The 22,854-nt window shown below is 43.6% G+C and overlaps 1 protein-coding gene across 2 annotated transcripts in view; it reads left to right on the top strand.

Annotated features, from left to right (window-relative positions):
* The window catches only part of LOC115207302 (acid-sensing ion channel 1-like), a 343,093-nt gene that overhangs the window by 259,333 nt on the left and 60,906 nt on the right, over positions 1–22,854 (top strand). The window contains exon 1 of one of the 2 annotated variants that reach the window (XM_029774286.1): positions 6,866–7,613. The exons of the other annotated variant lie outside the window; for it this stretch is intronic. Coding sequence (XP_029630146.1) covers positions 6,996–7,613 — 618 coding nt within the window. The 5' untranslated portion in view covers positions 6,866–6,995. Of the gene's footprint in view, positions 1–6,865; positions 7,614–22,854 lie in introns of those variants that run through there. 2 annotated transcript variants of the gene reach the window in all.

Genomic DNA, 22,854 nt, shown 5'->3' with positions numbered 1-22,854 from the left:
AAACCTTTTGAAATGTGCATTTTTATTTTTTAACCTTTATTTAACTAAGCAAGTCAGTTAAGAACAAATTCTTATTTACAATGACAGTGGGTTAACTGCCTTGTTTAGGGGCAGAACGACAGATTTATACTTTGTCAGCTCAGGGATTCGATCTAGCAACCTTTCAGTTAACCACTAGGCTACCTGCCTCTCTAACCACTAGGCTACCTGCCTCTCTAACCACTAGGCTACCTGCCTCTCTAACCACTAGACTACCTGCCGCTCTAACCACTAGGCTACCTGCCTCTCTAACCACTAGACTACCTGCCGCTCTAACCACTAGGCTACCTGCCTCTCTAACCACTAGGCTACCTGCCTCCTCTAACCACTAGGCTACCTGCCTCTCTAACCACTAGGCTGCCCTGCCTCTCTAACCACTAGGCTACCTGCCTCTCTAACCACTAGGCTACCTGCCTCTCTAACCACTAGGCTACCTGCCTCCTCTAACCACTAGACTACCGGCCTCTCTAACCACTAGGCTACCTGCCTCTCTAACCACTAGGCTACCTGCCTCTCTAACCACTAGGCTACCTGCCTCTCTAACCACTAGACTACCTGCCTCTCTAACCACTAGGCTACCTGCCTCTCTAACCACTAGGCTACCTGCCTCTCTAACCAATAGGCTACCTGCCGCTCTAACCACTAGACTACCTGCCGCTCTAACCACTAGGCTACCTGCCTCTCTAACCACTAGGCTACCTGCCTCTCTAACCACTAGGCTGCCCTGCCTCTCTAACCACTAGGCTACCTGCCTCTCTAACCACTAGGCTACCTGCCTCTCTAACCACTAGGCTACCTGCCTCTCTAACCACTAGGCTGCCCTGCCTCTCTAACCACTAGGCTACCTGCCTCTCTAACCACTAGGCTACCTGCCTCTCTAACCACTAGGCTACCTGCCTCCTCTAACCACTAGACTACCGGCCTCTCTAACCACTAGGCTACCTGCCTCTCTAACCACTAGGCTACCTGCCTCTCTAACCACTAGGCTACCTGCCTCTCTAACCACTAGACTACCTGCCTCTCTAACCACTAGGCTACCTGCCTCTCTAACCACTAGGCTACCTGCCTCTCTAACCAATAGGCTACCTGCCGCTCTAACCACTAGGCTACCTGCCTCTCTAACCACTAGACTACCTGCCGCTCTAACCACTAGGCTACCTGCCTCTCTAACCACTAGGCTACCTGCCTCTCTAACCACTAGGCTACCTGCCTCTCTAACCACTAGGCTACCTGCCTCTCTAACCACTAGACTACCTGCCTCTCTAACCACTAGGCTACCTGCCGCTCTAACCACTAGGCTACCTGCCTCTCTAACCACTAGGCTACCTGCCGCTCTAACCACTAGGCTACCTGCCTCTCTAACCACTAGGCTACGTGCCTCTCTAACCACTAGGCTACCTGCCTCTCTAACCACTAGGCTACCTGCCGCTCTAACCACTAGGCTACCTGCCGCTCTAACCACTAGGCTACCTGCCGCTCTAACCACTAGACTACCTGCCGCTCTAACCACTAGGCTACCTGCCGCTCTAACCACTAGACTACCTGCCGCTCTAACCACTAGTCTACCTGCCTCTCTAACCACTAGTCTACCTGCCTCTCTAACCACTAGACTACCTGCCTCTCTAACCACTAGGCTACCTGCCTCTCTAACCACTAGGCTACCTGCCTCTCTAACCACTAGGCTACCTGCCTCTCTAACCACTAGGCTACCTGCCTCTCTAATCACTAGGCTCCCTGCCTCTCTAACCACTAGGCTACCTGCCTCTCTAACCACTAGGCTACCTGCCGCTCTAACCACTAGGCTACCTGCCTCTCTAACCACTAGGCCACCTGCCGCTCTAACCACTAGGCCACCTGCCGCTCTAACCACTAGGCCACCTGCCGCTCTAACCACTAGGCCACCTGCCGCTCTAACCACTAGGCCACCTGCCGCTCTAACCACTAGGCCACCTGCCGCTCTAACCACTAGGCCACCTGCCGCTCTAACCACTAGGCCACCTGCCGCTCTAACCACTAGGCCACCTGCCTCTCTAACCACTAGACTACCTGCCGCTCTAACCACTAGTCTACCTGCCTCTCTAACCACTAGGCCACCTGCCGCTCTAACCACTAGGCCACCTGCCTCTCTAACCACTAGGCTACCTGCCGCTCTAACCACTAGGCTACCTGCCTCTCTAACCACTAGGCTACCTGCCTCTCTAACCACTAGGCTACCTGCCGCTCTAACCACTAGGCTACCTGCCTCTCTAACCACTAGGCTACCTGCCGCTCTAACCACTAGACTACCTGCCTCTCTAACCACTAGGCTACCTGCCGCTCTAACCACTAGGCTACCTGCCTCTCTAACCACTAGGCTACCTGCCTCTCTAACCACTAGGCTACCTGCCTCTCTAACCACTAGGCTACCTGCCTCTCTAACCACTAGACTACCTGCCTCTCTAACCACTAGGCTACCTGCCGCTCTAACCACTAGGCTACCTGCCTCTCTAACCACTAGGCTACCTGCCGCTCTAACCACTAGGCTACCTGCCTCTCTAACCACTAGGCTACCTGCCTCTCTAACCACTAGGCTACCTGCCTCTCTAACCACTAGGCTACCTGCCGCTCTAACCACTAGGCTACCTGCCGCTCTAACCACTAGGCTTCCTGCCGCTCTAACCACTAGACTACCTGCCGCTCTAACCACTAGGCTACCTGCCGCTCTAACCACTAGGCTACCTGCCGCTCTAACCACTAGACTACCTGCCGCTCTAACCACTAGTCTACCTGCCTCTCAAACCACTAGTCTACCTGCCTCTCTAACCACTAGGCTACCTGCCTCTCTAACCACTAGGCTACCTGCCTCTCTAACCACTAGGCTACCTGCCTCTCTAACCACTAGACTACCTGCCTCTCTAACCACTAGGCTACCTGCCGCTCTAACCACTAGGCTACCTGCCTCTCTAACCACTAGGCTACCTGCCGCTCTAACCACTAGGCTACCTGCCTCTCTAACCACTAGGCTACCTGCCTCTCTAACCACTAGGCTACCTGCCTCTCTAACCACTAGGCTACCTGCCGCTCTAACCACTAGGCTACCTGCCGCTCTAACCACTAGGCTTCCTGCCGCTCTAACCACTAGGCTACCTGCCGCTCTAACCACTAGGCTACCTGCCGCTCTAACCACTAGGCTACCTGCCGCTCTAACCACTAGACTACCTGCCGCTCTAACCACTAGGCTACCTGCCTCTCTAACCACTAGGCTACCTGCCTCTCTAACCACTAGGCTACCTGCCTCTCTAATCACTAGGCTACCTGCCTCTCTAACCACTAGGCTACCTGCCTCTCTAACCACTAGGCTACCTGCCGCTCTAACCACTAGGCTACCTGCCTCTCTAACCACTAGGCCACCTGCCGCTCTAACCACTAGGCCACCTGCCGCTCTAACCACTAGGCCACCTGCCGCTCTAACCACTAGGCCACCTGTCGCTCTAACCACTAGGCTACCTGCCTCTCTAACCACTAGGCCACCTGCCGCTCTAACCACTAGGCCACCTGCCGCTCTAACCACTAGGCCACCTGCCTCTCTAACCACTAGGCTACCTGCCGCTCTAACCACTAGTCTACCTGCCGCTCTAACCACTAGGCCACCTGCCGCTCTAACCACTAGGCCACCTGCCTCTCTAACCACTAGGCTACCTGCCGCTCTAACCACTAGGCTACCTGCCTCTCTAACCACTAGGCTACCTGCCTCTCTAACCACTAGGCTACCTGCCGCTCTAACCACTAGGCTACCTGCCTCTCTAACCACTAGGCTACCTGCCGCTCTAACCACTAGGCCACCTGCCGCTCTAACCACTAGGCTACCTGCCTCTCTAACCACTAGTCTACCTGCCTCTCTAACCACTAGACTACCTGCCTCTCTAACCACTAGGCTACCTGCCGCTCTAACCACTAGGCTACCTGATATGTGTATCACCCTGAGTCCAGCGATGTGAAGTTAATGGGGGAGGAAGGGGGAATGGGTGGGGATGGAGGGGGAATGGGGGATGGAGGGGGAATGGGTGGGGATGGAGGGGGAATGGGGGATGGAGGGGGAATGGGTGGGGATGGAGGGGGAATGGGGGATGGAGGGGGAATGGGTGGGGATGGAGGGGGATGGAGGGGGAATGGAAGGATGAAGGTTAAGAGGGATGGGTAATGACCACTGTACTGTATAGTAATCACCACTGTATTGTATAGTAATCACCACTGTATTGTATAGTAATCACCACTGTACTGTAGACTAATCACCACTGTATTGTATAGTAATCACCACTGTATTGTATAGTAATCACCACTGTATTGTATAGTAATCACCACTGTACTGTAGACTAATCACCACTGTATTGTATAGTAATCACCACTGTATTGTATAGTAATCACCACTGTACTGTAGACTAATCACCACTGTACTGTAGACTAATCACCACTGTATTGTATAGTAATCACCACTGTATTGTATAGTAATCACCACTGTACTGTAGACTAATCACCACTGTATTGTATAGTCATCACCACTGTATTGTATAGTAATCACCACTGTACTGTAGACTAATCACCACTGTATTGTATAGTAATCACCACTGTAATGTAGACTAATCACCACTGTATTGTATAGTAATGACCACTGTACTGTAGACTAATCACCACTGTATTGTATAGTAATCACCACTGTATTGTATAGTAATCACCACTGTATTGTATAGTAATGACCACTGTACTGTATAGTAATCACCACTGTATTGTATAGTAATCACCACTGTACTGTAGACTAATCACCACTGTATTGTATAGTAATCACCACTGTATTGTATAGTAATCACCACTGTATTGTATAGTAATCACCACTGTACTGTAGACTAATCACCACTGTATTGTATAGTAATCACCACTGTATTGTATAGTAATCACCACTGTACTGTAGACTAATCACCACTGTATTGTATAGTAATCACCACTGTATTGTATAGTAATCACCACTGTACTGTAGACTAATCACCACTGTATTGTATAGTAATCACCACTGTACTGTAGACTAATCACTACTGTATTGTATAGTAATGACCACTGTACTGTAGACTAATCACCACTGTATTGTATAGTAATCACCACTGTATTGTATAGTAATCACCACTGTATTGTATAGTAATCACCACTGTATTGTATAGTAATCACCACTGTACTGTAGACTAATCACCTCTGTATTGTATAGTAATCACCACTGTATTGTATAGTAATCACCACTGTACTGTAGACTAATCACCACTGTATTGTATAGTAATCACCACTGTACTGTAGACTAATCACCACTGTATTGTATAGTAATGACCACTGTACTGTAGACTAATCACCACTGTATTGTATAGTAATCACCACTGTATTGTATAGTAATCACCACTGTATTGTATAGTAATCACCACTGTATTGTATAGTAATCACCACTGTATTGTATAGTAATCACCACTGTACTGTAGACTAATCACCACTGTATTGTATAGTAATCACCACTGTATTGTATAGTAATCACCACTGTACTGTAGACTAATCACCACTGTATTGTATAGTAATCACCACTGTACTGTAGACTAATCACCACTGTATTGTATAGTAATGACCACTGTACTGTAGACTAATCACCACTGTATTGTATAGTAATCACCACTGTATTGTATAGTAATGACCACTGTATTGTATAGTAATCACCACTGTATTGTATAGTAATCACCACTGTATTTTATAGTAATCACCACTGTATTGTATAGTAATCACCACTGTATTGTAGACTAATCACCACTGTATTGTATAGTAATCACCACTGTATTGTAGACTAAACACCACTGTATTGTAGACTAATCACCACTGCCGAGAGAGAGAGAGACTGAGAGAGAGATGCACCAGAGAGAGAGAGAGAGAGAGAGAGAGAGAGGGAGATGCACCAGAGAGTGAGAGAGAGAGAGAGAGAGAGAGAGAGAGAGAGATGCACCTGAGAGAGAGCGAGAGAGAGAGAGAGAGATGCACCAGAGAGAGAGAGAGAGAGAGAGAGGGAGAGAGAGAGATGCACCTGAGAGAGAGAGAGCGAGAGAGAGAGAGAGAGAGAGAGATGCACCATAGACTGAGAGAGAGAGAGTGAGAGAGAGAGAGATGCACCAGAGAGAGAGAGAGAGATGCACCAGAGAGAGAGAGAGAGAGAGAGAGAGAGAGAGAGATGCACCATAGACTGAGAGAGAGAGAGAGAGAGAGAGATGCACCAGAGAGAGAGAGAGACAGAGAGACATTTGGTGATGGTGATGTAAAACAAGGAAATGTAACCAAGTAAAAGAAGCAACACATTGCGTTAGGGACAGAGAGGCCATTCATTGAGTCTGATTTGCTTTGGTTAGCTGATTATGTATTTTTATTTTTCGTTGGATTACGGAAAAAACAAACGGGCATAAAAATAGTTTAGGCTACTGTGTGTCCTTGGCACGCAGTGCAATGTTTTCATATTTTTTATGACCGTTTTGTTTCTCCGGATATAGAATGAGTTGATAAAACGGCAGCGACACTGTTCTGTGCAGCTAGATGGGTACGAGACTCTAAATCATCTTGAACAACTTGACTACCTTTCCTAACCTACCCCATGAATAGGGAGCGTTCTCTCTGCCTGTATTGTGACAGAAGACAGAGCACCCCCCTCACAGGCAACCTCCTACAACCAGAGAGAGAGAGACAGAGAGGAATACTCAGTGCGTGAGGGAGAGGAGAGCGCACGCTCTGACGGACTCTGACGGGCACATAGATGTGCCCTGGATCGCTCTCCCAACAACAACTAATTGATAGACAGACAGAGTCATCTGGATTGGCGCTTTGACTCCATTCTGAATGCAGGACCGGGACTGATGCCAGCTGCGGTTGTCGGGTCAGTCTTGATCTGAGCACTACCTATATCTCCAAATATGTGTCAGTGCGATTCAGTAGCGAAAGCCAGCAGAACGCCGGACTCTCTCACGGAAGCAGGGAAGCTGTTCTTGAAACACACTACCTTCCATGGACTGAGACATGTATTTCTGAGCGGCTCTTACCCCCGCAGGCTCGCCTGGCTCCTGGCTTTCCTCACAGCTGTCGCTCTCTTATTCACCTGGTCCTCAAACCGGGTCCGGTACCTCCTCTCTTCGCCAGTGCACACCAAGGCGCATATGGTTTACGCCAAACGTCTCGTTTTCCCCGCGGTGACCATTTGCAACCAGAACCTCCTCATACCGCGTCGCATGAAGAAACCGGACATATTCAGCGCGGGAAGATGGTTAGGACTTCTAGGGAGGAACTGGCAAGTGTCCCCCGGCGCCAGGGACATGCTCACACCCGGGAACGACCATGACAGCATCATCAGCAGCAACGAGCCGCCGTGGTCACCGCTCTCTCGGATCCTGGACTTCAACCACTTTCTGCCGCCTCCCTTGGAGTCTCAGCCGTCCATGCTGCAGCTCCTGGACCGCCTCGGTCACCAGATGGAGGAGATGCTGCTTTACTGCCGCTTCCAGGGAGAGGTGTGCGGACCACGCAACTTCAGCACTGTGAGTCTGTGGACAGCGAAACACAGTTTGATTTACACTTGAAATAAGAGTTTATATTATTGTTTAAGCCATGTGGTGCTGCTGCAACATGTTATAGCCTATTGGTATTTTTGGTGATCATAACAATGTTGTATGACCTTATTATGTAATTATTGTTTATGTTTTTAAGAGTTCTGGGCTTGGAATTGATTAGCAACTGTTAGTAATCAGCCAACAAAGTTGGTTTTTATTGCGAGTTTAGACAGTGTTTTTACTCCCCTGGCAAAATATGATTATTATATATATACAAAAGGTATGTGGACACCCCTTCAAAAATAGTGGATTCGATTATTTCAGCCACACCCGTTACTGACGGGTGTATAAAATCGAGCACACCGCCATGCAATCTCCATAGACAAACATTGACTTTCCATTTTTTCAAAAAAAAAGTCTGTTCCTCAAATGTTTTGCCATACTAGAGCTGCCCCAGTTCTGCAGTATAGGCTCAGATTACCCAGGCAGTTCACACACACACACACACACACACTAACACACACACACACACACACACTAACACACACACACTAACACACACACACACACAGAGACACGCACACACACACACACACGCACACACAGAGACACGCACACACACAGAGACACACACACACACACACAGAGACACACACACAAACTACAGGTCAACAAAGTGATATCCACAGTGTATTTCATTCAGATTTCCTAATTTAAAGAAGATTGTTCACATATATAGGATCTTAATATGAGCCAGTTTTTTACAGCAGGAAAATAATCCTGCAGCAACAGGAAATGTGAATTATTACGTGGATTATAATTCATGTACATTTTTGTAGAGGTTGATACATTTTTCGTAAGGGAAAATTAAGTCTTAAATTTCAAAGGGGAAATTACAAACTTCAGAAGCCTTTTTAATCGTCAAATACAGTACTCATTTTACATTTCCTGCATCGCAGAAAAGTTATCCTGCAACAGGGTGACCAAATTAAGACCCTACATCTGTATGTCTATTACTAACTAATGTACTGTGGTCCTGGGCCCAGATCTTAAACATGTTGGCATGACAACAGCCATTGGTTATAAAACATAAACAGATCTGGGACCAGTAAGCATATTTGAAATCAAGGGAATGCTGAAAACACAGACACACATACCTGCACGCCTCTTCCAACATGCTGAATCAATTTGTGAACATAAACCCAAAGCTCTCTGTACCAATGTAGACTCTAATGAAGATCAGGCTTTGATTTATTCATCTTTACCTCTGCATCATGGCTCATGAATTCTCTCCCTCCCTCCCTCTCTCCCTCTCTCCCTCCCTCCCTCTCCCTCCCTCTCTACCTCCCTCCCTCTCTCCCTCCCTCCCTCCCTCTCTCCCTCTCTCCCACCCTCTCTCCCTCCCTCCCTCTCTCTCTCCCTCCCTCCCTCCCTCCCTCCCTCCCTCCCTCTCTCTCTCTCTCCCTCCCTCCCTCCCTCCCTCCCTCCCTCTCTCTCCCTCCCTCCCTCCCTCCCTCCCTCCCTCTTTCCCTCACTATGGAGTAACATAACGGTTTAGTTTTCATTTTATGATTAAAAGCCCAGTTTGATGGTTGTAAAACCAGCGTGTGCCATCGTTTGGATGCTGTTTTAGTGGTATCCACAACGTGAGATATTAATTTAAAAAGAAAGCTAGACGTGAAGCGCGACGATGACTCAGGATAGGATGTGGTCATTTAACTAAATAATGTAACAAACAGATAGTTCGGAAAGTACTTACGCAGCCGAAAATGTACTGCGTTTATATTTAATGTCAACTCAACTCTGATAAAGAAATATATATTGTATTTGGGGCCCATTTTCTCCGACTAACTAGTTTGTTCCCGCAGTTGAAAGCCATTAATGTTGCCAGTAAGACTAGTGACTAACCAAATGGGAACCCTATGCTAGTTTATGGAAAATGTAACGGTTGGTTTGGAGAGTCAACGAGGAGCTACTTGGACTCAGGGAGTGAGCTGTAGAGAGCTGTTGATGTGAGTGGCTGAACCTTGTTTTTTTAATCACAGACTAAAGGACAGGCAGGAAGTCATGCACTCACACACACACACACACACGTGTGCACGCACCTACGTACGTACGCACACACGAGAGAGACAGAGAGAGAGAGAGAGAGAGAGAGAGAGAGAGAGAGAGAGAGAGAGAAAGAGGGAGAGAGACAGAGAGAGAGAGAGAGAGAAAGAGGGAGAGAGACAGAGAGAGAGAAAGAGGGAGAGAGAGAGAGAGAGAGAGAGAGAGAGAGAGGAGAGAGAGAGAGAGAGAGAAGAGGGAGAGAGAGAGAGACAGAGAGAGGAGAAGAGAGAGAGAGAGAAGAGAGAGAGAAGAGAGGGAGAGAGAGAAAGAGAGAGAGAAAGGGGAGAGAGACACAGAGAGAGAGAGAGAGAGAGAGAGAGAGAGAGAGACAGAGAGCAGGTCCAGGATATTGACTGTTGTTGAATGAATAGGGACACTCCCACTCCCACTGCCACTCCCACTGCCACTCCCCACTGCCACTCCCACTGCCACTCCCACTGCCACTCCCACTGCCACTCCCACTCCCACTGCCACCTTCCTCTGTCTCTTTTAGGTTCAGCCTTTATCTTTTCAATCACCTTGTTTCACTTTAACACTTTACTTCCTGCCCTTCCTGTCCTAGGGACATATTTATTGATTCTCTGTTCCAAACCATCAAAGAGAGAGAGAGTATCCTAAATGAAATATACAGACCACAAATTCCAATTGGCTATACTTAAACTCTTTAACATCATCCTCAGCTCTGGCATCTTCCTCAATATCTTTGAACCAAGGTCTGATCACCCCAAATTCACAAAAGTGGAGACAAATTCGACCCCAATAACTACTGTGGGATATGCGTCAACAGCCGTCATGGGAAAATCCTCTGCATTATTATTTACAGCAGACTCGTACATTTCCTCAGTGAAAACAATGTACTGAGCAAATGTCAAATTGTTTTTTTTACCAAAATACTGTACGACAGACCACGTATTCACCCTGCACACCCTTGACAAACAAACAAACCAAAACAAAGGCAAAGTCTTCTCATGCTTTGTTGACTTCAAAAAAGCTTTTGACTCAATTTGGCATGAGGGTCTGCTATACAAATAGATGGAAAGTGGTGTTGGGGGAAAAACATATGACATTATAAAATCCATGTACACAAACAACAAGTGTGAAGTTAAAATGAGCCAAAATTGAGACTCTGCATGCAGAATTCTGCAAAAATATCCCCCGTATACAATGTAAAACACCAAATAATTAATGCAGAGCAGAACAAGGCCGATACCCGCTACTTACCAAAATACAGAAAAGAGACGTTCAATTCTACAAACACCTAAAAGGAAGTGATTCCCAAACCTTCCATAACAAAGCCATCACCTACAGAGAGATGAACCTGGAGGGAGACCCCTCTCTGCCAGCTGGTCCTGGGGCTCTGTTCACAAACCTTCCATAACAAAGCCATCACCTACAGAGAGATGAACCTGGAGAAGAGGCCCCTAAGCAAGCTGGTCCTGGAGCTCTGTTCACAAACACAAACAGACCCCAAAGAGCCCCAGGACAGCAACACAATTAGACCCAACCAAATCATGAGAAAACAAAAAGATAGTTACTTGACACATTGGAAAGAATCAACGACAAAAAAAAACAAAGCAAACTGGAATGTTATTTGGCCCTAAACAGAGGGTACACCGTGGCAGAATACCTCACCTCTGTGACTGACCCAAATAAAGGAAAGCTTTGACTATGTGCAGACTCAGTGAGCATTGCCTTGCTATTGAGAAAGGCCACCATAGGCAGACCTGGATCTCAAGAGAAGAAAGTATATGTGCCCACTGTCCACAAAATGAAGTGGAAACTGAGCTGCACTTCTTAACCTCCTGTCAAATGTATGACCATATTAGAGACACACATTTCCCTCAGATTACACAGACCCACAAAGAATTTTACAATTTTGATAAACTCCCATATCTACTGGGTGAAATACCACAGTGTGCCATCACAGCAGCAAGATTTGTGACCTGTTGCCACAAGAAAAGGTCAACCAGTGGAACACAATCACCATTGTAAATACAACCAATATTTATGTTTATTTAGAGAGAGAGAGAGCACACTAGAGGGAGAAAGGGAGAGAGAGATAGAGCGCACGCTAGAGGGAGAAAGGGAGAGAGAGCGAGAGAGAGAGAGAGCTAGAGAAAGAGAGGGAGAGCACGCTAGAGTGAGAAAGGGAGGGAGAGAGAGAGAGAGAGAGAGAGAGAGAGGGAGAAAGGGAGCGAGAGAGAGAGAGAGTGAGAGCTAGAGAGAGAGAGAAAGAGAGCACGCTGGAGGGAGAAAGGGAGAGAGAGATAACCCTTTTTCAGCTATCTCTGTTGATCCATAGCATCTCTTCGCTTTCGGCTATTACAACATTACCACTTAAATTCCCACTGCACCATGAACAGAGCAGTCCTATCACAGTAACTGTAGCTGATATCCCATGAGGTAAGTGTTTTAGGTTATATACCGTTTGTCAAGCTGGCGAAGCTGTTGTCTGATCGCTATATCGCTGTAGATGTTTGTTCCTCTCAGGTGGTCTCGGCCCCCACTACATACTCAGGTTGTACTACATATGTATAACACATTTGACAACAACAATGGTTGTAATGTATAAGCCTTTTTGTGCACTTAAAACTCATCAAACAAATCAACCATTGTGTCAAATGCCTTGTACATCCAGTGTAGAAGCTGAGTATGTTCAGGGCGGGGTTTAAATTAGCCGGTAATAGCCATCTTTTGGCCAATATTTTTTTTTCAAGACGAGAAATAAAATTGCCGCTGGCCAATTGTCCAGGTGAAAAATAAAAAATGTAAATGCTAAATAATGCTTTTTAACTTTTTAATTGATGGAAATACAGTGCATTCGGAAAGTATTTTTTTATTTTATTTTTTGTTAAAAGTTATTTAACTATGCAAGTCAGTTAAGAACAAATTCTTATTTACAATGACGGCCTGCCGGGGAACAGTGGGTTAATTGCCTTGTTCAGGGGCAGAATGACAGATTTTTACCTTGTCAGCTCGGGGATTTGATCTAGCAACCTTTCGGTTCTAGTCCAACGCTCTAACCACTAGGCTTCCTGCCGCCCCAAGTATTCAGACCCCTTCCCTTTTCCACATTTTGTTACGTTACAGCCTTATTCTAAAATTGATTAAATTAATGTTTTTCCTCATCAATCTACACACAATACCCTAATAATGACATCACAATTCCCCATAATGACATCACAATACCCCATAATGAGGAAGTGAAAACAGGTTTTTAGAAATGTTTGCAAATTTATGCAAAATAAAAAACAGAAATACCTTATTTACATAAGTATTCAGACCCTTTGCTATGAGATTCAAAATTGAGCTCAGGTGCATCCTGTTTCCTTTGGTCATCCTTGAGATGTTTCTACAACTTGATTGGAGTCCACCTGTGGTAATTTCAATTGATTGGACATGATTTGGAAAGGCACACACCTGTCTATATACGGTCCCACAGTTGACAGTGCATGTCAGAGCAAAAACCAAGCCATGAGGTCAAAGGAGCTCCGAGAGAGGATTGTGTCAAGGCACAGATCTGGGCAAGAGTACCAAGAAATGTCTGCAGCATTGAAGGTCCCCAAGAACACAGCGGCTTCCATAATTCTTAAATGGAAGAAGTTTGGAACCACCAAGAATCTTCCTAGAGCTGGCTGCCCGGCCAAACTGAGCCATCAGTGACCAAGAACCCGATGGTCACTCTGACAGAGCTCCAGACTTCCTCTGTGGAGATGGGAGAACCTTCCAGAAGGACAACCATCTCTGCAGAACTCCACCAATCAGGCCTTTGTGGTAGAGTGGTCAGACGGAAGCCACTCCTCTGAAAAGGCACCAAAGGACTCTAAGACCATGAGAAACAAGATTCTCTGGTCTGATGAAAATCAAGATTGAAATCTTTGGACTGAATGCCAAGTGTCACATCTGGAGGAAACTTGGCATCATCCCTATGGTTAAGCATGGTGTTGGCAGCATCATGCTGTGGGGATGTTTTTCAGCTGCAGGGAGACTAATCAGGATCGAGGGAAAGATGAATGGAGCAAAGTACAGAGAGATCCTTGATGAAAACCTGCTCCAGAGTGCTCAGGACCTCAAACTGGGGCAAAGGCTCACCTTCCAACAGGACACCAACCCTAAGCACACAGCCAAGACAACGCTGCAGTGGCTTTGGGACAAGTCTCTGAATGTCCTTGAGTGGTCCAGCCACAGCCCGGACTTGAACCCGATTGAACATCTCTGGAGAGACCTGAAAATAGCTGTGCAGCAACGCTCCCCATCCAACCTGACAGCTTGAGAGGATCTGCAGAGAAGAATGGAAGAAACTCCCCAAATACAGGTGTGCCAAGCTTGTATTGTCATATCCAAGAAGACTCAAGACTGAAATCGCTGCCAAAGGTGCTTCAACAAAGTACTGAGTAAAGGGTCTGAATACTTTAAATATCATAATTTCAGTTTTTTGTTTTTAATACATTTGTATCTGTTTTTGCTACATCATTATGGGGTGTTGTGTGTAGTTTGATAAGGAAAAATAAACAATTTAATCCATTTTAGAATAAGCCTGTAACTGTCACGCCCTGATCTGTTTCACCTGTTGCCCATCTTCTCCATTATCCCCTGGGTACTCATACCCGTGTTCTCTGTTTGTCTGTGGCCAGTTCATCTTGTTTGTCAAATCAACCAGCATTTTCTCAGCTCCTGCTTTTATCAGTCTCTCTTTTTCGCCCTCCTGGTTTTGACCCTTGCCTCTCCTGACTCTGAGCCGCCTGCCTGACCACTCTGCCTGACCCTGAGCCTGCCTGCTGTCCTGTACTTTTGCCTGCCCCTGTTTCTGTAATAAACATTGTTACTTCAACACAGTCTGCATTTGGGTCTTACCTGAAACGTAATAGTAACGTAACAAAATATGGAAAAAGTCAAGGGGTCTGAATACTTTCCGAATGCACTGTACATTTATCGGTCTATAGATTAATTAGCATTCTTTTTGTGGAATTAAATTGGATGTGTGTACAATATATTCATTATGTATCTCATTTATCACACTTGTACAGCATACAGATGCAGAGCCTTTGAGTGGAATATCTGTCAGACAGTGCTGCTACAGCATCTCAAACAGCAAATGCAGGCTTCATCAGTCACGCACCACTTTGCAATGAGCTGGAGGCATTTTGAAACCTGAACATATTTTTTTCTCCCCAATTTCATGATATCCAATTGTGGGCCACCTCATGGGTCTTCCAGTCGCGGCCAGCTGTGTCACAGCCCGGGATCAAACCCGGATCTATTTATTTTATTTATTTAACCTTTATTTAACTAGGCAAGTCAGTTAAGAACAAATTCTTATTTACAATGACGGCCTACCAAAAGGCAAAAGGCCTCCTGCAGGGACGGGGGCTGTGATAAAAAAAATGTTTTTTATAAATAAATATAGGACAAAACACACATCACAACAAGAGAGACAACACAACACTACATAAAAAGAGACCTAAGACAACAACATAGGATGGCAGCAACACAACATGACAACAACATGGTAGCAGCACAAAAAATGTTACAAACATTGTTGGAGACAGACAACAGCAAGGGCAAGAAGGTAGAGACAACAATACATCACGCAAAGCAGCCACAACTGTCAGTAAGAATGTCTATGATTTAGTCTTTTAATAAAGGACGAACCATGGCTGCCTTCCAAGCAATGGGAACCTCCTCAGAGAGGAGAGACAGGTTGAAAAGGTCAGAGATAGGCTTGGTGATGATAGGGGAGGCAACCTTAAAGAAAAAAGGGTCTAAACCATATGACCCAGAGGTTTTTTGGGGGTCATGTTTAAGGAGCTCGTTTAGCACCTCAGACTCTGTGACCGCCTGCAGGGAGAAACTTTGTAGCGGGGCAGGGGAAAAAGAGGGAGGAGCATCGGGGCTAGTCGCATTAGTAGGGGTGGGAGATGAGGAAATGTTGGACGGGCAAGGAGGCATGGCTGAGTCAAATAGGAATCCTGACTTAATGAAGTGGTGATTAAAGAGCTCAGCCATGTGCTTCTTGTCAGTAACAACCACATCATCAACATTAAGGGACATGGGCAGCTGTGAGGAGGAGGGTATATTCTCCAGGTCTTTAACCGTTTTCCAGAACTTCTTGGGGTTAGACCCACAGAGACAAAACTGCTCCTTAAAGTAACTAACTTTGGCCTTCCGGATAGCCTGAGGGCACTTATTTCTCATTTGCCTGAACGAGAGTCAGTCAGCCTGAGTATGCGTGTGCCGAGCCTTTCGCCAAATGCAATTCATGAGGTGGAGTAACTCTGCAAGATCACGGTCGAACCAGGGGCTGAAATTTTCTTTATGGGGACGTGTTTGTTAACAATACCACTTAAAATATCAAAAAAGAAGGTCCAAGCGTCTTCGACAGAGGGATCAAGCTGATTCTATACCAATTTACAGAGGCCAGTTCATGAAGGAAGGCTTGCTCATTAAAGATTTTTAGCAAACGTCTATGACAAATCAGGACAGGTAGTTTCACTGAGCAGCCATTACGAACACAGGCTGTAAAACAGGGATCAATAAGGTCATTACAGAAAACACCAGACTGATACCTATCAGGATTATTTGTGAGGATAACATCAAGGAGAGAAGCCTTTTCTGGGTGTTTGGAGTCATACCTTGTGGGATTGGTAATAATCTGAGAAAGATTTAGGGAGTCCCATTACTTTAGGACTTGGTCAGGTGGTTTAAGCATGTCCCAGTTTAGGTCACCTAGCAGGACAAATTCAGACTTAGTGTAAGGGGCCAGGAGAGAGCTTAGAGCAGGTAGGGTACAGGCCGGTGCTGATGGAGGACGATAGCACCCAGCAACAGTCAACGAAGAGCTATTTGAAAGTTTAATCTGTAGTGATGCATCTAGCACTGAGATGCAGTGCCTTAGACTGCTGCGCCACTCGGGAGGCCCTGAAACCTGAACGTTTTACTCCATATTATTAGCAGTGGCGATTTTAGCATGTTGAAAAAAATGTTGAAAAGTGGAATGCATGCCAGCAAAGTCACTACACAACACTAAACAATACATTAATTGCACTATAATAGTGACAAACGGTGCCCACAAACTGTTAGGGCCTACATAAAGCTGTCCCAACAGCAGAGTCCCAACACCCCCTACACCTGGCTATCAGCGGAGCCTTGTCTGGCAGCGAAACAATTCATTCAGCCTCATTTTACTGCCTTTAAAAAAAAACAGCTGATAAAAAACATAGCTGAATGAAACAATTAATTCAGCCTCATTTTACTGCCTTTAAAAAAAAACAGCTGATAAAAAACATAGCTGATATGGTTGACTTGCTTAAACAAATGTGGTGTCTACTGACAATTGAGATGTACAAACTACGGCATAAGGGGACGACGAGATTATAAGAGGCAAACAGTAATTTCGATTAAGACATTAATGAGCGACCCATATAATAAATCAAATCAAATGTTATTAGTCACATGCGCCGAATACAACAGGTGTAGACTTACGAGCCCCTAACCAACAGTGCAGTTTTTAAAAAAATACGGATAAGAATAAGAGATAAAAGTAACACGTAATTCATGAGCAGCAGTAAAAAAAAAAATATATATATATATATATATATATATATACGGGGGTACTGGTACAGAGTCAATGTGCAGGGGCACCGGTTAGTTCAGGTAATATGTAGGTAGAGTTAATAAAGTGACTATGCATAGATGATAACAACAGAGAGTAGCAGTGGTGTGGAGAGGGGAGTGGGTGGGGGGCAATGTAAATAGTCTGGGTAGCCATTTTGACTAGATGTTCAGGAGTCTTATGGTTTAGGGGTAGGAGATGTTTAGAACAATAGACACATTTTGTATAATTAGATAGCTGATGCAGATATATCTTTCCTAATATTTCTGTTAATGTTATTGGTCTACTTCCTCCTTCTCTCTCTCTATTGTTGCTTCATTCCTTCCTCGCTTTCAGTGTCCTTATCTGAATCATTCTAATAAAATCTTTAAATATTATAGGACTAGAATTAGGTGCAGAAGGCTTTCACTACTCTTCACAAAGATTCAACGGTTATGGGTCTGAATGGTTATGGGTCTGAATGGTTATGGGTCTGAATGGTTATGGATCTGAATGGTTATGGGTCTGAATGGATATGGGTCTGAACGGTTATGGGTCTGAACGGTTATGGGTCTGAATGGTTATGGATCTGAATGGTTATGGGTCTGAATGGTTATGGTCTGAATGGTTATGGGTCTGAATGGTTATGGGTCTGAACGGTTATGGGTCTGAATGGTTATGGGTCTGAATGGTTATGGGTCTGAATGGTTATGGGTCTGAATTAACAACTGTTATTTCCTACCACCATCAAGCGTTCCGTTCTTCTTTCAAACTACTCTGTGAGTTCTATAGGCTGCTTTATTTAACGTTCAGCAAGAAAAGAGCTTGCGTCCCTCTTCGAATTGTCTATTGGAATCAGATTTTTTTTTCAATTAAAAATGATGGTGTCCAGCAAGTTATTCTAGTCTAGCTTTTGCTGCATGGGACTCCAAGCATTTTTTTAAGGAGACGGCCAGTGGAGCACAGGTATGTGCGTATTACCAGAGGCTATCAGTTAGAAACGTATTATGCATAGCCCATCATTAATTATCTAAATATCAGGCTAACACTGCATTGAATGTATTACCTGAAAGAGGTAGGCTAAGACATCTATATATAGGAATACATATCAATATAGAAGAGGGTTATCTATTGGATGCAATTTGAATAGAGTTGATGGAGAGAGAGAGAGTCTGCGAGAGAGAGCTTGTAGGCATGCACTGATTAAAAGCAACGATATTTGAGTGTTTAGGCTGTTTTAAAACTCAACAGCTGTAATAAAAAATAAAAAATTTAAATGTACAATTAAAAACAAGGTGACCCCCAAAAATCCAGCTGGAGATGTGTAGATTATGTCACTGTAGTATAGACTATAACTTACTGCACTCCACACTGAGATGGGCTGTCTGTCCCCACCCTGAGCGTTGATTCATCATGCAGAGGCCTTAGAGAAGCCATATTTAGACATGGCATATAATTTAACAGTTCAATTTCACGCCATGCTCTTCATATAAATCATTTATTATAATTTACCGCTTTCGGGAGTGGTTTTGGGGGCGGTAAACCCCGGTAAATCTCAATAACCATGTTCCCGCCATTCAACCCTAGCGTAGCCTACTGCCTTGTGTGCATTGCTGTGCTTTTAATGTGAATAAATAATAGTTTATCAACATTTTAAGCTAAATGTTCTGATCTGTTGCATCAGACTCATTACTTTTTAATATTCATTTAATGTTGCCAAGGCCTACTGGTTGTATAAATTTCGGATTTATCGTCCCACAACTGTCCCAGAAATAGGTCATGTTTTTTTCTCGACAAGCTGACCAAAAGAGTAGGTCAACTTTTCTACTAACGGGGGATAGTAGATTGACATAGGCTAGTGATGTTGCTGTCCGTTACTTGTCTTGTTGGCTGAGGAAATGTACATGTGGTCAGTCATTCTAACAACCTTCAGTGCAGAATCAGAATGTTTTGTTAAGAAGGAACCGCAGGAATCGTTTCATCTTCGATTTGAATGTTCTGTTCATATGAAGCGCACAAACAGACCTGGGATCAGCCTACATTTTACTAACGGAAACCCTGGTATAGGGCCTCAGTCCTTTCGTGGTAGGGTACTAGGTAGCCTACCTTTGTGGCTCTGTTGATCTGAGCACAAACAGACCTGGGATCAGCCTACCTTTGTTGCTCTGCTGATCTGAGAATCGGTGAGGAGAAAAGTCCTCCCTCCCTGGCAACTATAGTCAACAGCTTGACGGAGCGGTCTCCTTGGATTGTTTTGTGTAAAATAGCCTGGGGCTCACCACACACTTAGGAACTCTTTGAATTATTAATTTGAGAGAGAGAGAGGGAGGGGGGGGAGAGAGAGAGAGAGAGAGAAAGACAGAGAGAGAGGGGGAGAGAGAGAGAGAGGGAGAGAGGGGGAGAGAGAGAGAGAGAGAGAGAGAGAGAGAGAGGGAGAGAGAGAGAGAGAGAGAAAGAGAATGCTGTGTCTATATAAGTCATTCTTTACAAGGCTGTGTGGGTTTTCATATTCACTTTATCTGGTGAGAATAAAGAACTTTCACTGTAGGCTCGTTGGTATGTTGAAGAATTGTTCATAGAACATTGAATAGAATAGAACAGAATATAATGCCCATAGAATAGAACAGAATATAATGCCCATAGAATAGAACAGAACATAATACCCATAGAATAGAACAGAACATAATACCCATAGAATAGAACAGAATATAATACCCATAGAATAGAACAGAATATAATACCCGTAGAATAGAACAGAATATAATACCCATAGAATAGAACAGAATATAATACCCATAGAATAGAACAGAATATAATACCCATAGAATAGAACAGAATATAATACCCATAGAATAGAACAGAATATAATACCCATAGAATAGAACAGAACATAATATAATACCCATAGAATAGAACAGAATTGTAATGGCTGTTGAAGGGAGTAGACCAAGGCGCAGCGTGGTTAGTGCTCATCTTGTAATTTATTAAACAGAGAACACTATAAACAAAGAAACAAAAACGACAGCCCACAGTTCTGTCAGGTTAGACAACTAAACAGAAATTAACCACCCACAAAACCCAAAGGAAAACAGGCTACCTAAGTATGGCTCCCAATCAGCGACAACGATGTACAGCTGTCCCTGATTGAGAGCCATACCAGGCCAAAACAAAGAAATACAAAAACGTAGAAAAAAGGACATAGAATGCCCACCCTAGTCACACCCTGGCCTAACCAAAATAGAGAATAAAAACCCTCTCTATGGCCAGGGCGTGACAAGAATATAATACCCATAGAATAGAACAGAATATAATACCCATAGAATAGAACAGAATATAATACCCATAGAATAGAACAGAATATAAAACCCATAGAATAGAACAGAATATAATACCCATAGAATAGAACAGAATATAATACCCATAGAATAGAACAGAATATAATACCCATAGAATAGAACAGAACATAATACCCATAGAATAGAACAGAACATAATACCCATAGAATAGAACAGAATATAATACCCATAGAATAGAACAGAATGTAATACCCATAGAATAGAACAGAATATAATACCCATAGAATAGAACAGAACATAATACCCATAGAATAGAACAGAATATAATACCCATAGAATAGAACAGAATATAATACCCATAGAATAGAACAGAATGTAATGCCCATAGAATAGAACAGAACATAATACCCATAGAATAGAACAGAACAGAATATAAAACCCATAGAATAGAACAGAATATAATACCCGTAGAATAGAACAGAACATAATACCCATAGAATAGAACAGAATGTAATGCCCATAGAATAGAACAGAACATAATACCCATAGAATAGAACAGAATATAATACCCATAGAATAGAACAGAATGTAATGCCCATAGAATAGAACAGAACATAATACCCATAGAATAGAACAGAACAGAATATAAAACCCATAGAATAGAACAGAATATGATACCCATAGAATAGAACAGAATATAATACCCATAGAATAGAACAGAATATAATACCCATAGAATAGAACAGAACAGAATATAAAACCCATAGAATAGAACAGAATATAATACCCATAGAATAGAACAGAATATAAAACCCATAGAATAGAACAGAACATAAAACCCATAGAATAGAACAGAACATAATACCCATAGAATAGAACAGAATATAATGCCCATAGAATAGAACAGAATATAAAACCCATAGAATAGAACAGAATATAATGCCCATAGAATAGAACAGAATATAAAACCCATAGAATAGAACAGAACATAATACCCATAGAATAGAACAGAACAGAATATAAAACCCATAGAATAGAACAGAACATAATACCCATAGAATAGAACAGAACAGAATATAAAACCCAGAGAATAGAACAGAATATAAAACCCATAAAATAGAACAGAATATAATACCCATAGAATAGAACAGAACAGAATATAAAACCCATAGAATAGAACAGAATATAAAACCCATAGAACAGAACAGAATATAAAACCCATAGAATAGAACAGAATATAAAACCCATAGAATAGAACAGAATATAATACCCATAGAATAGAACAGAACATAATATAATACCCATAGAATAGAACAGAACATAATACCCATAGAATAGAACAGAACATAATACCCATAGAATAGAACAGAACATAATACCCATAGAATAGAACAGAATATAATACCCATAGAATAGAACAGAACATAATACCCATAGAATAGAACAGAATATAATACCCATAGAATAGAACAGAACATAATATAATACCCATAGAATAGAACAGAATATAATACCCATAGAATAGAACAGAATATAATACCCATAGAATAGAACAGAATATAATACCCATAGAATAGAACAGAATATAATACCCATAGAATAGAACAGAATATAATACCCATAGAATAGAACAGAATATAATACCCATAGAATAGAACAGAATATAATACCCATAGAATAGAACAGAATATAATACCCATAGAATAGAAATACCCATATAATACCCATAGAATAGAACAGAATATAATACCCATAGAATAGAACAGAATATAATACCCATAGAATAGAACAGAATATAATACCCATAGAACAGAACAGAATATAATACCCATAGAATAGAACAGAATGTAATACCCATAGAATAGAACAGAATGTAATACCCATAGAATAGAACAGAATGTAATACCCATAGAATAGAACAGAATGTAAGTATACAATGAGTATACCTAACACCTTCCTAATATTGAGTTTCATCCCCCACTTCTGCCCTCAGAACCGCCTCAGTTCGTCAGAGAATGGACGCGAATGAGTTCCACAGGGATGCTGGCCCATGTTGACTCCAATGCTTCCCACAGTTGTGTCAAGTCGGCTGGATGTCCTTTGGTGGTGGACTGTTCCTGATTCACACGGGAAACTGTTGAGAGTGAAAATCCCAGCAGCGTAGCTGTTCTTGACACAAACCGGTGCGCCTGGCACCTACTACCATACCCCGTTCAAAGACACTACAATCTTT

The sequence above is a fragment of the Salmo trutta genome, chromosome 14, assembly GCF_901001165.1.
Source record: "Salmo trutta chromosome 14, fSalTru1.1, whole genome shotgun sequence".
NCBI lineage: Eukaryota > Metazoa > Chordata > Actinopteri > Salmoniformes > Salmonidae > Salmo > Salmo trutta.
The sequence above is the reverse complement of the archived record's forward strand: the minus strand, read 5'-3'. Positions and strand labels throughout refer to the sequence as shown.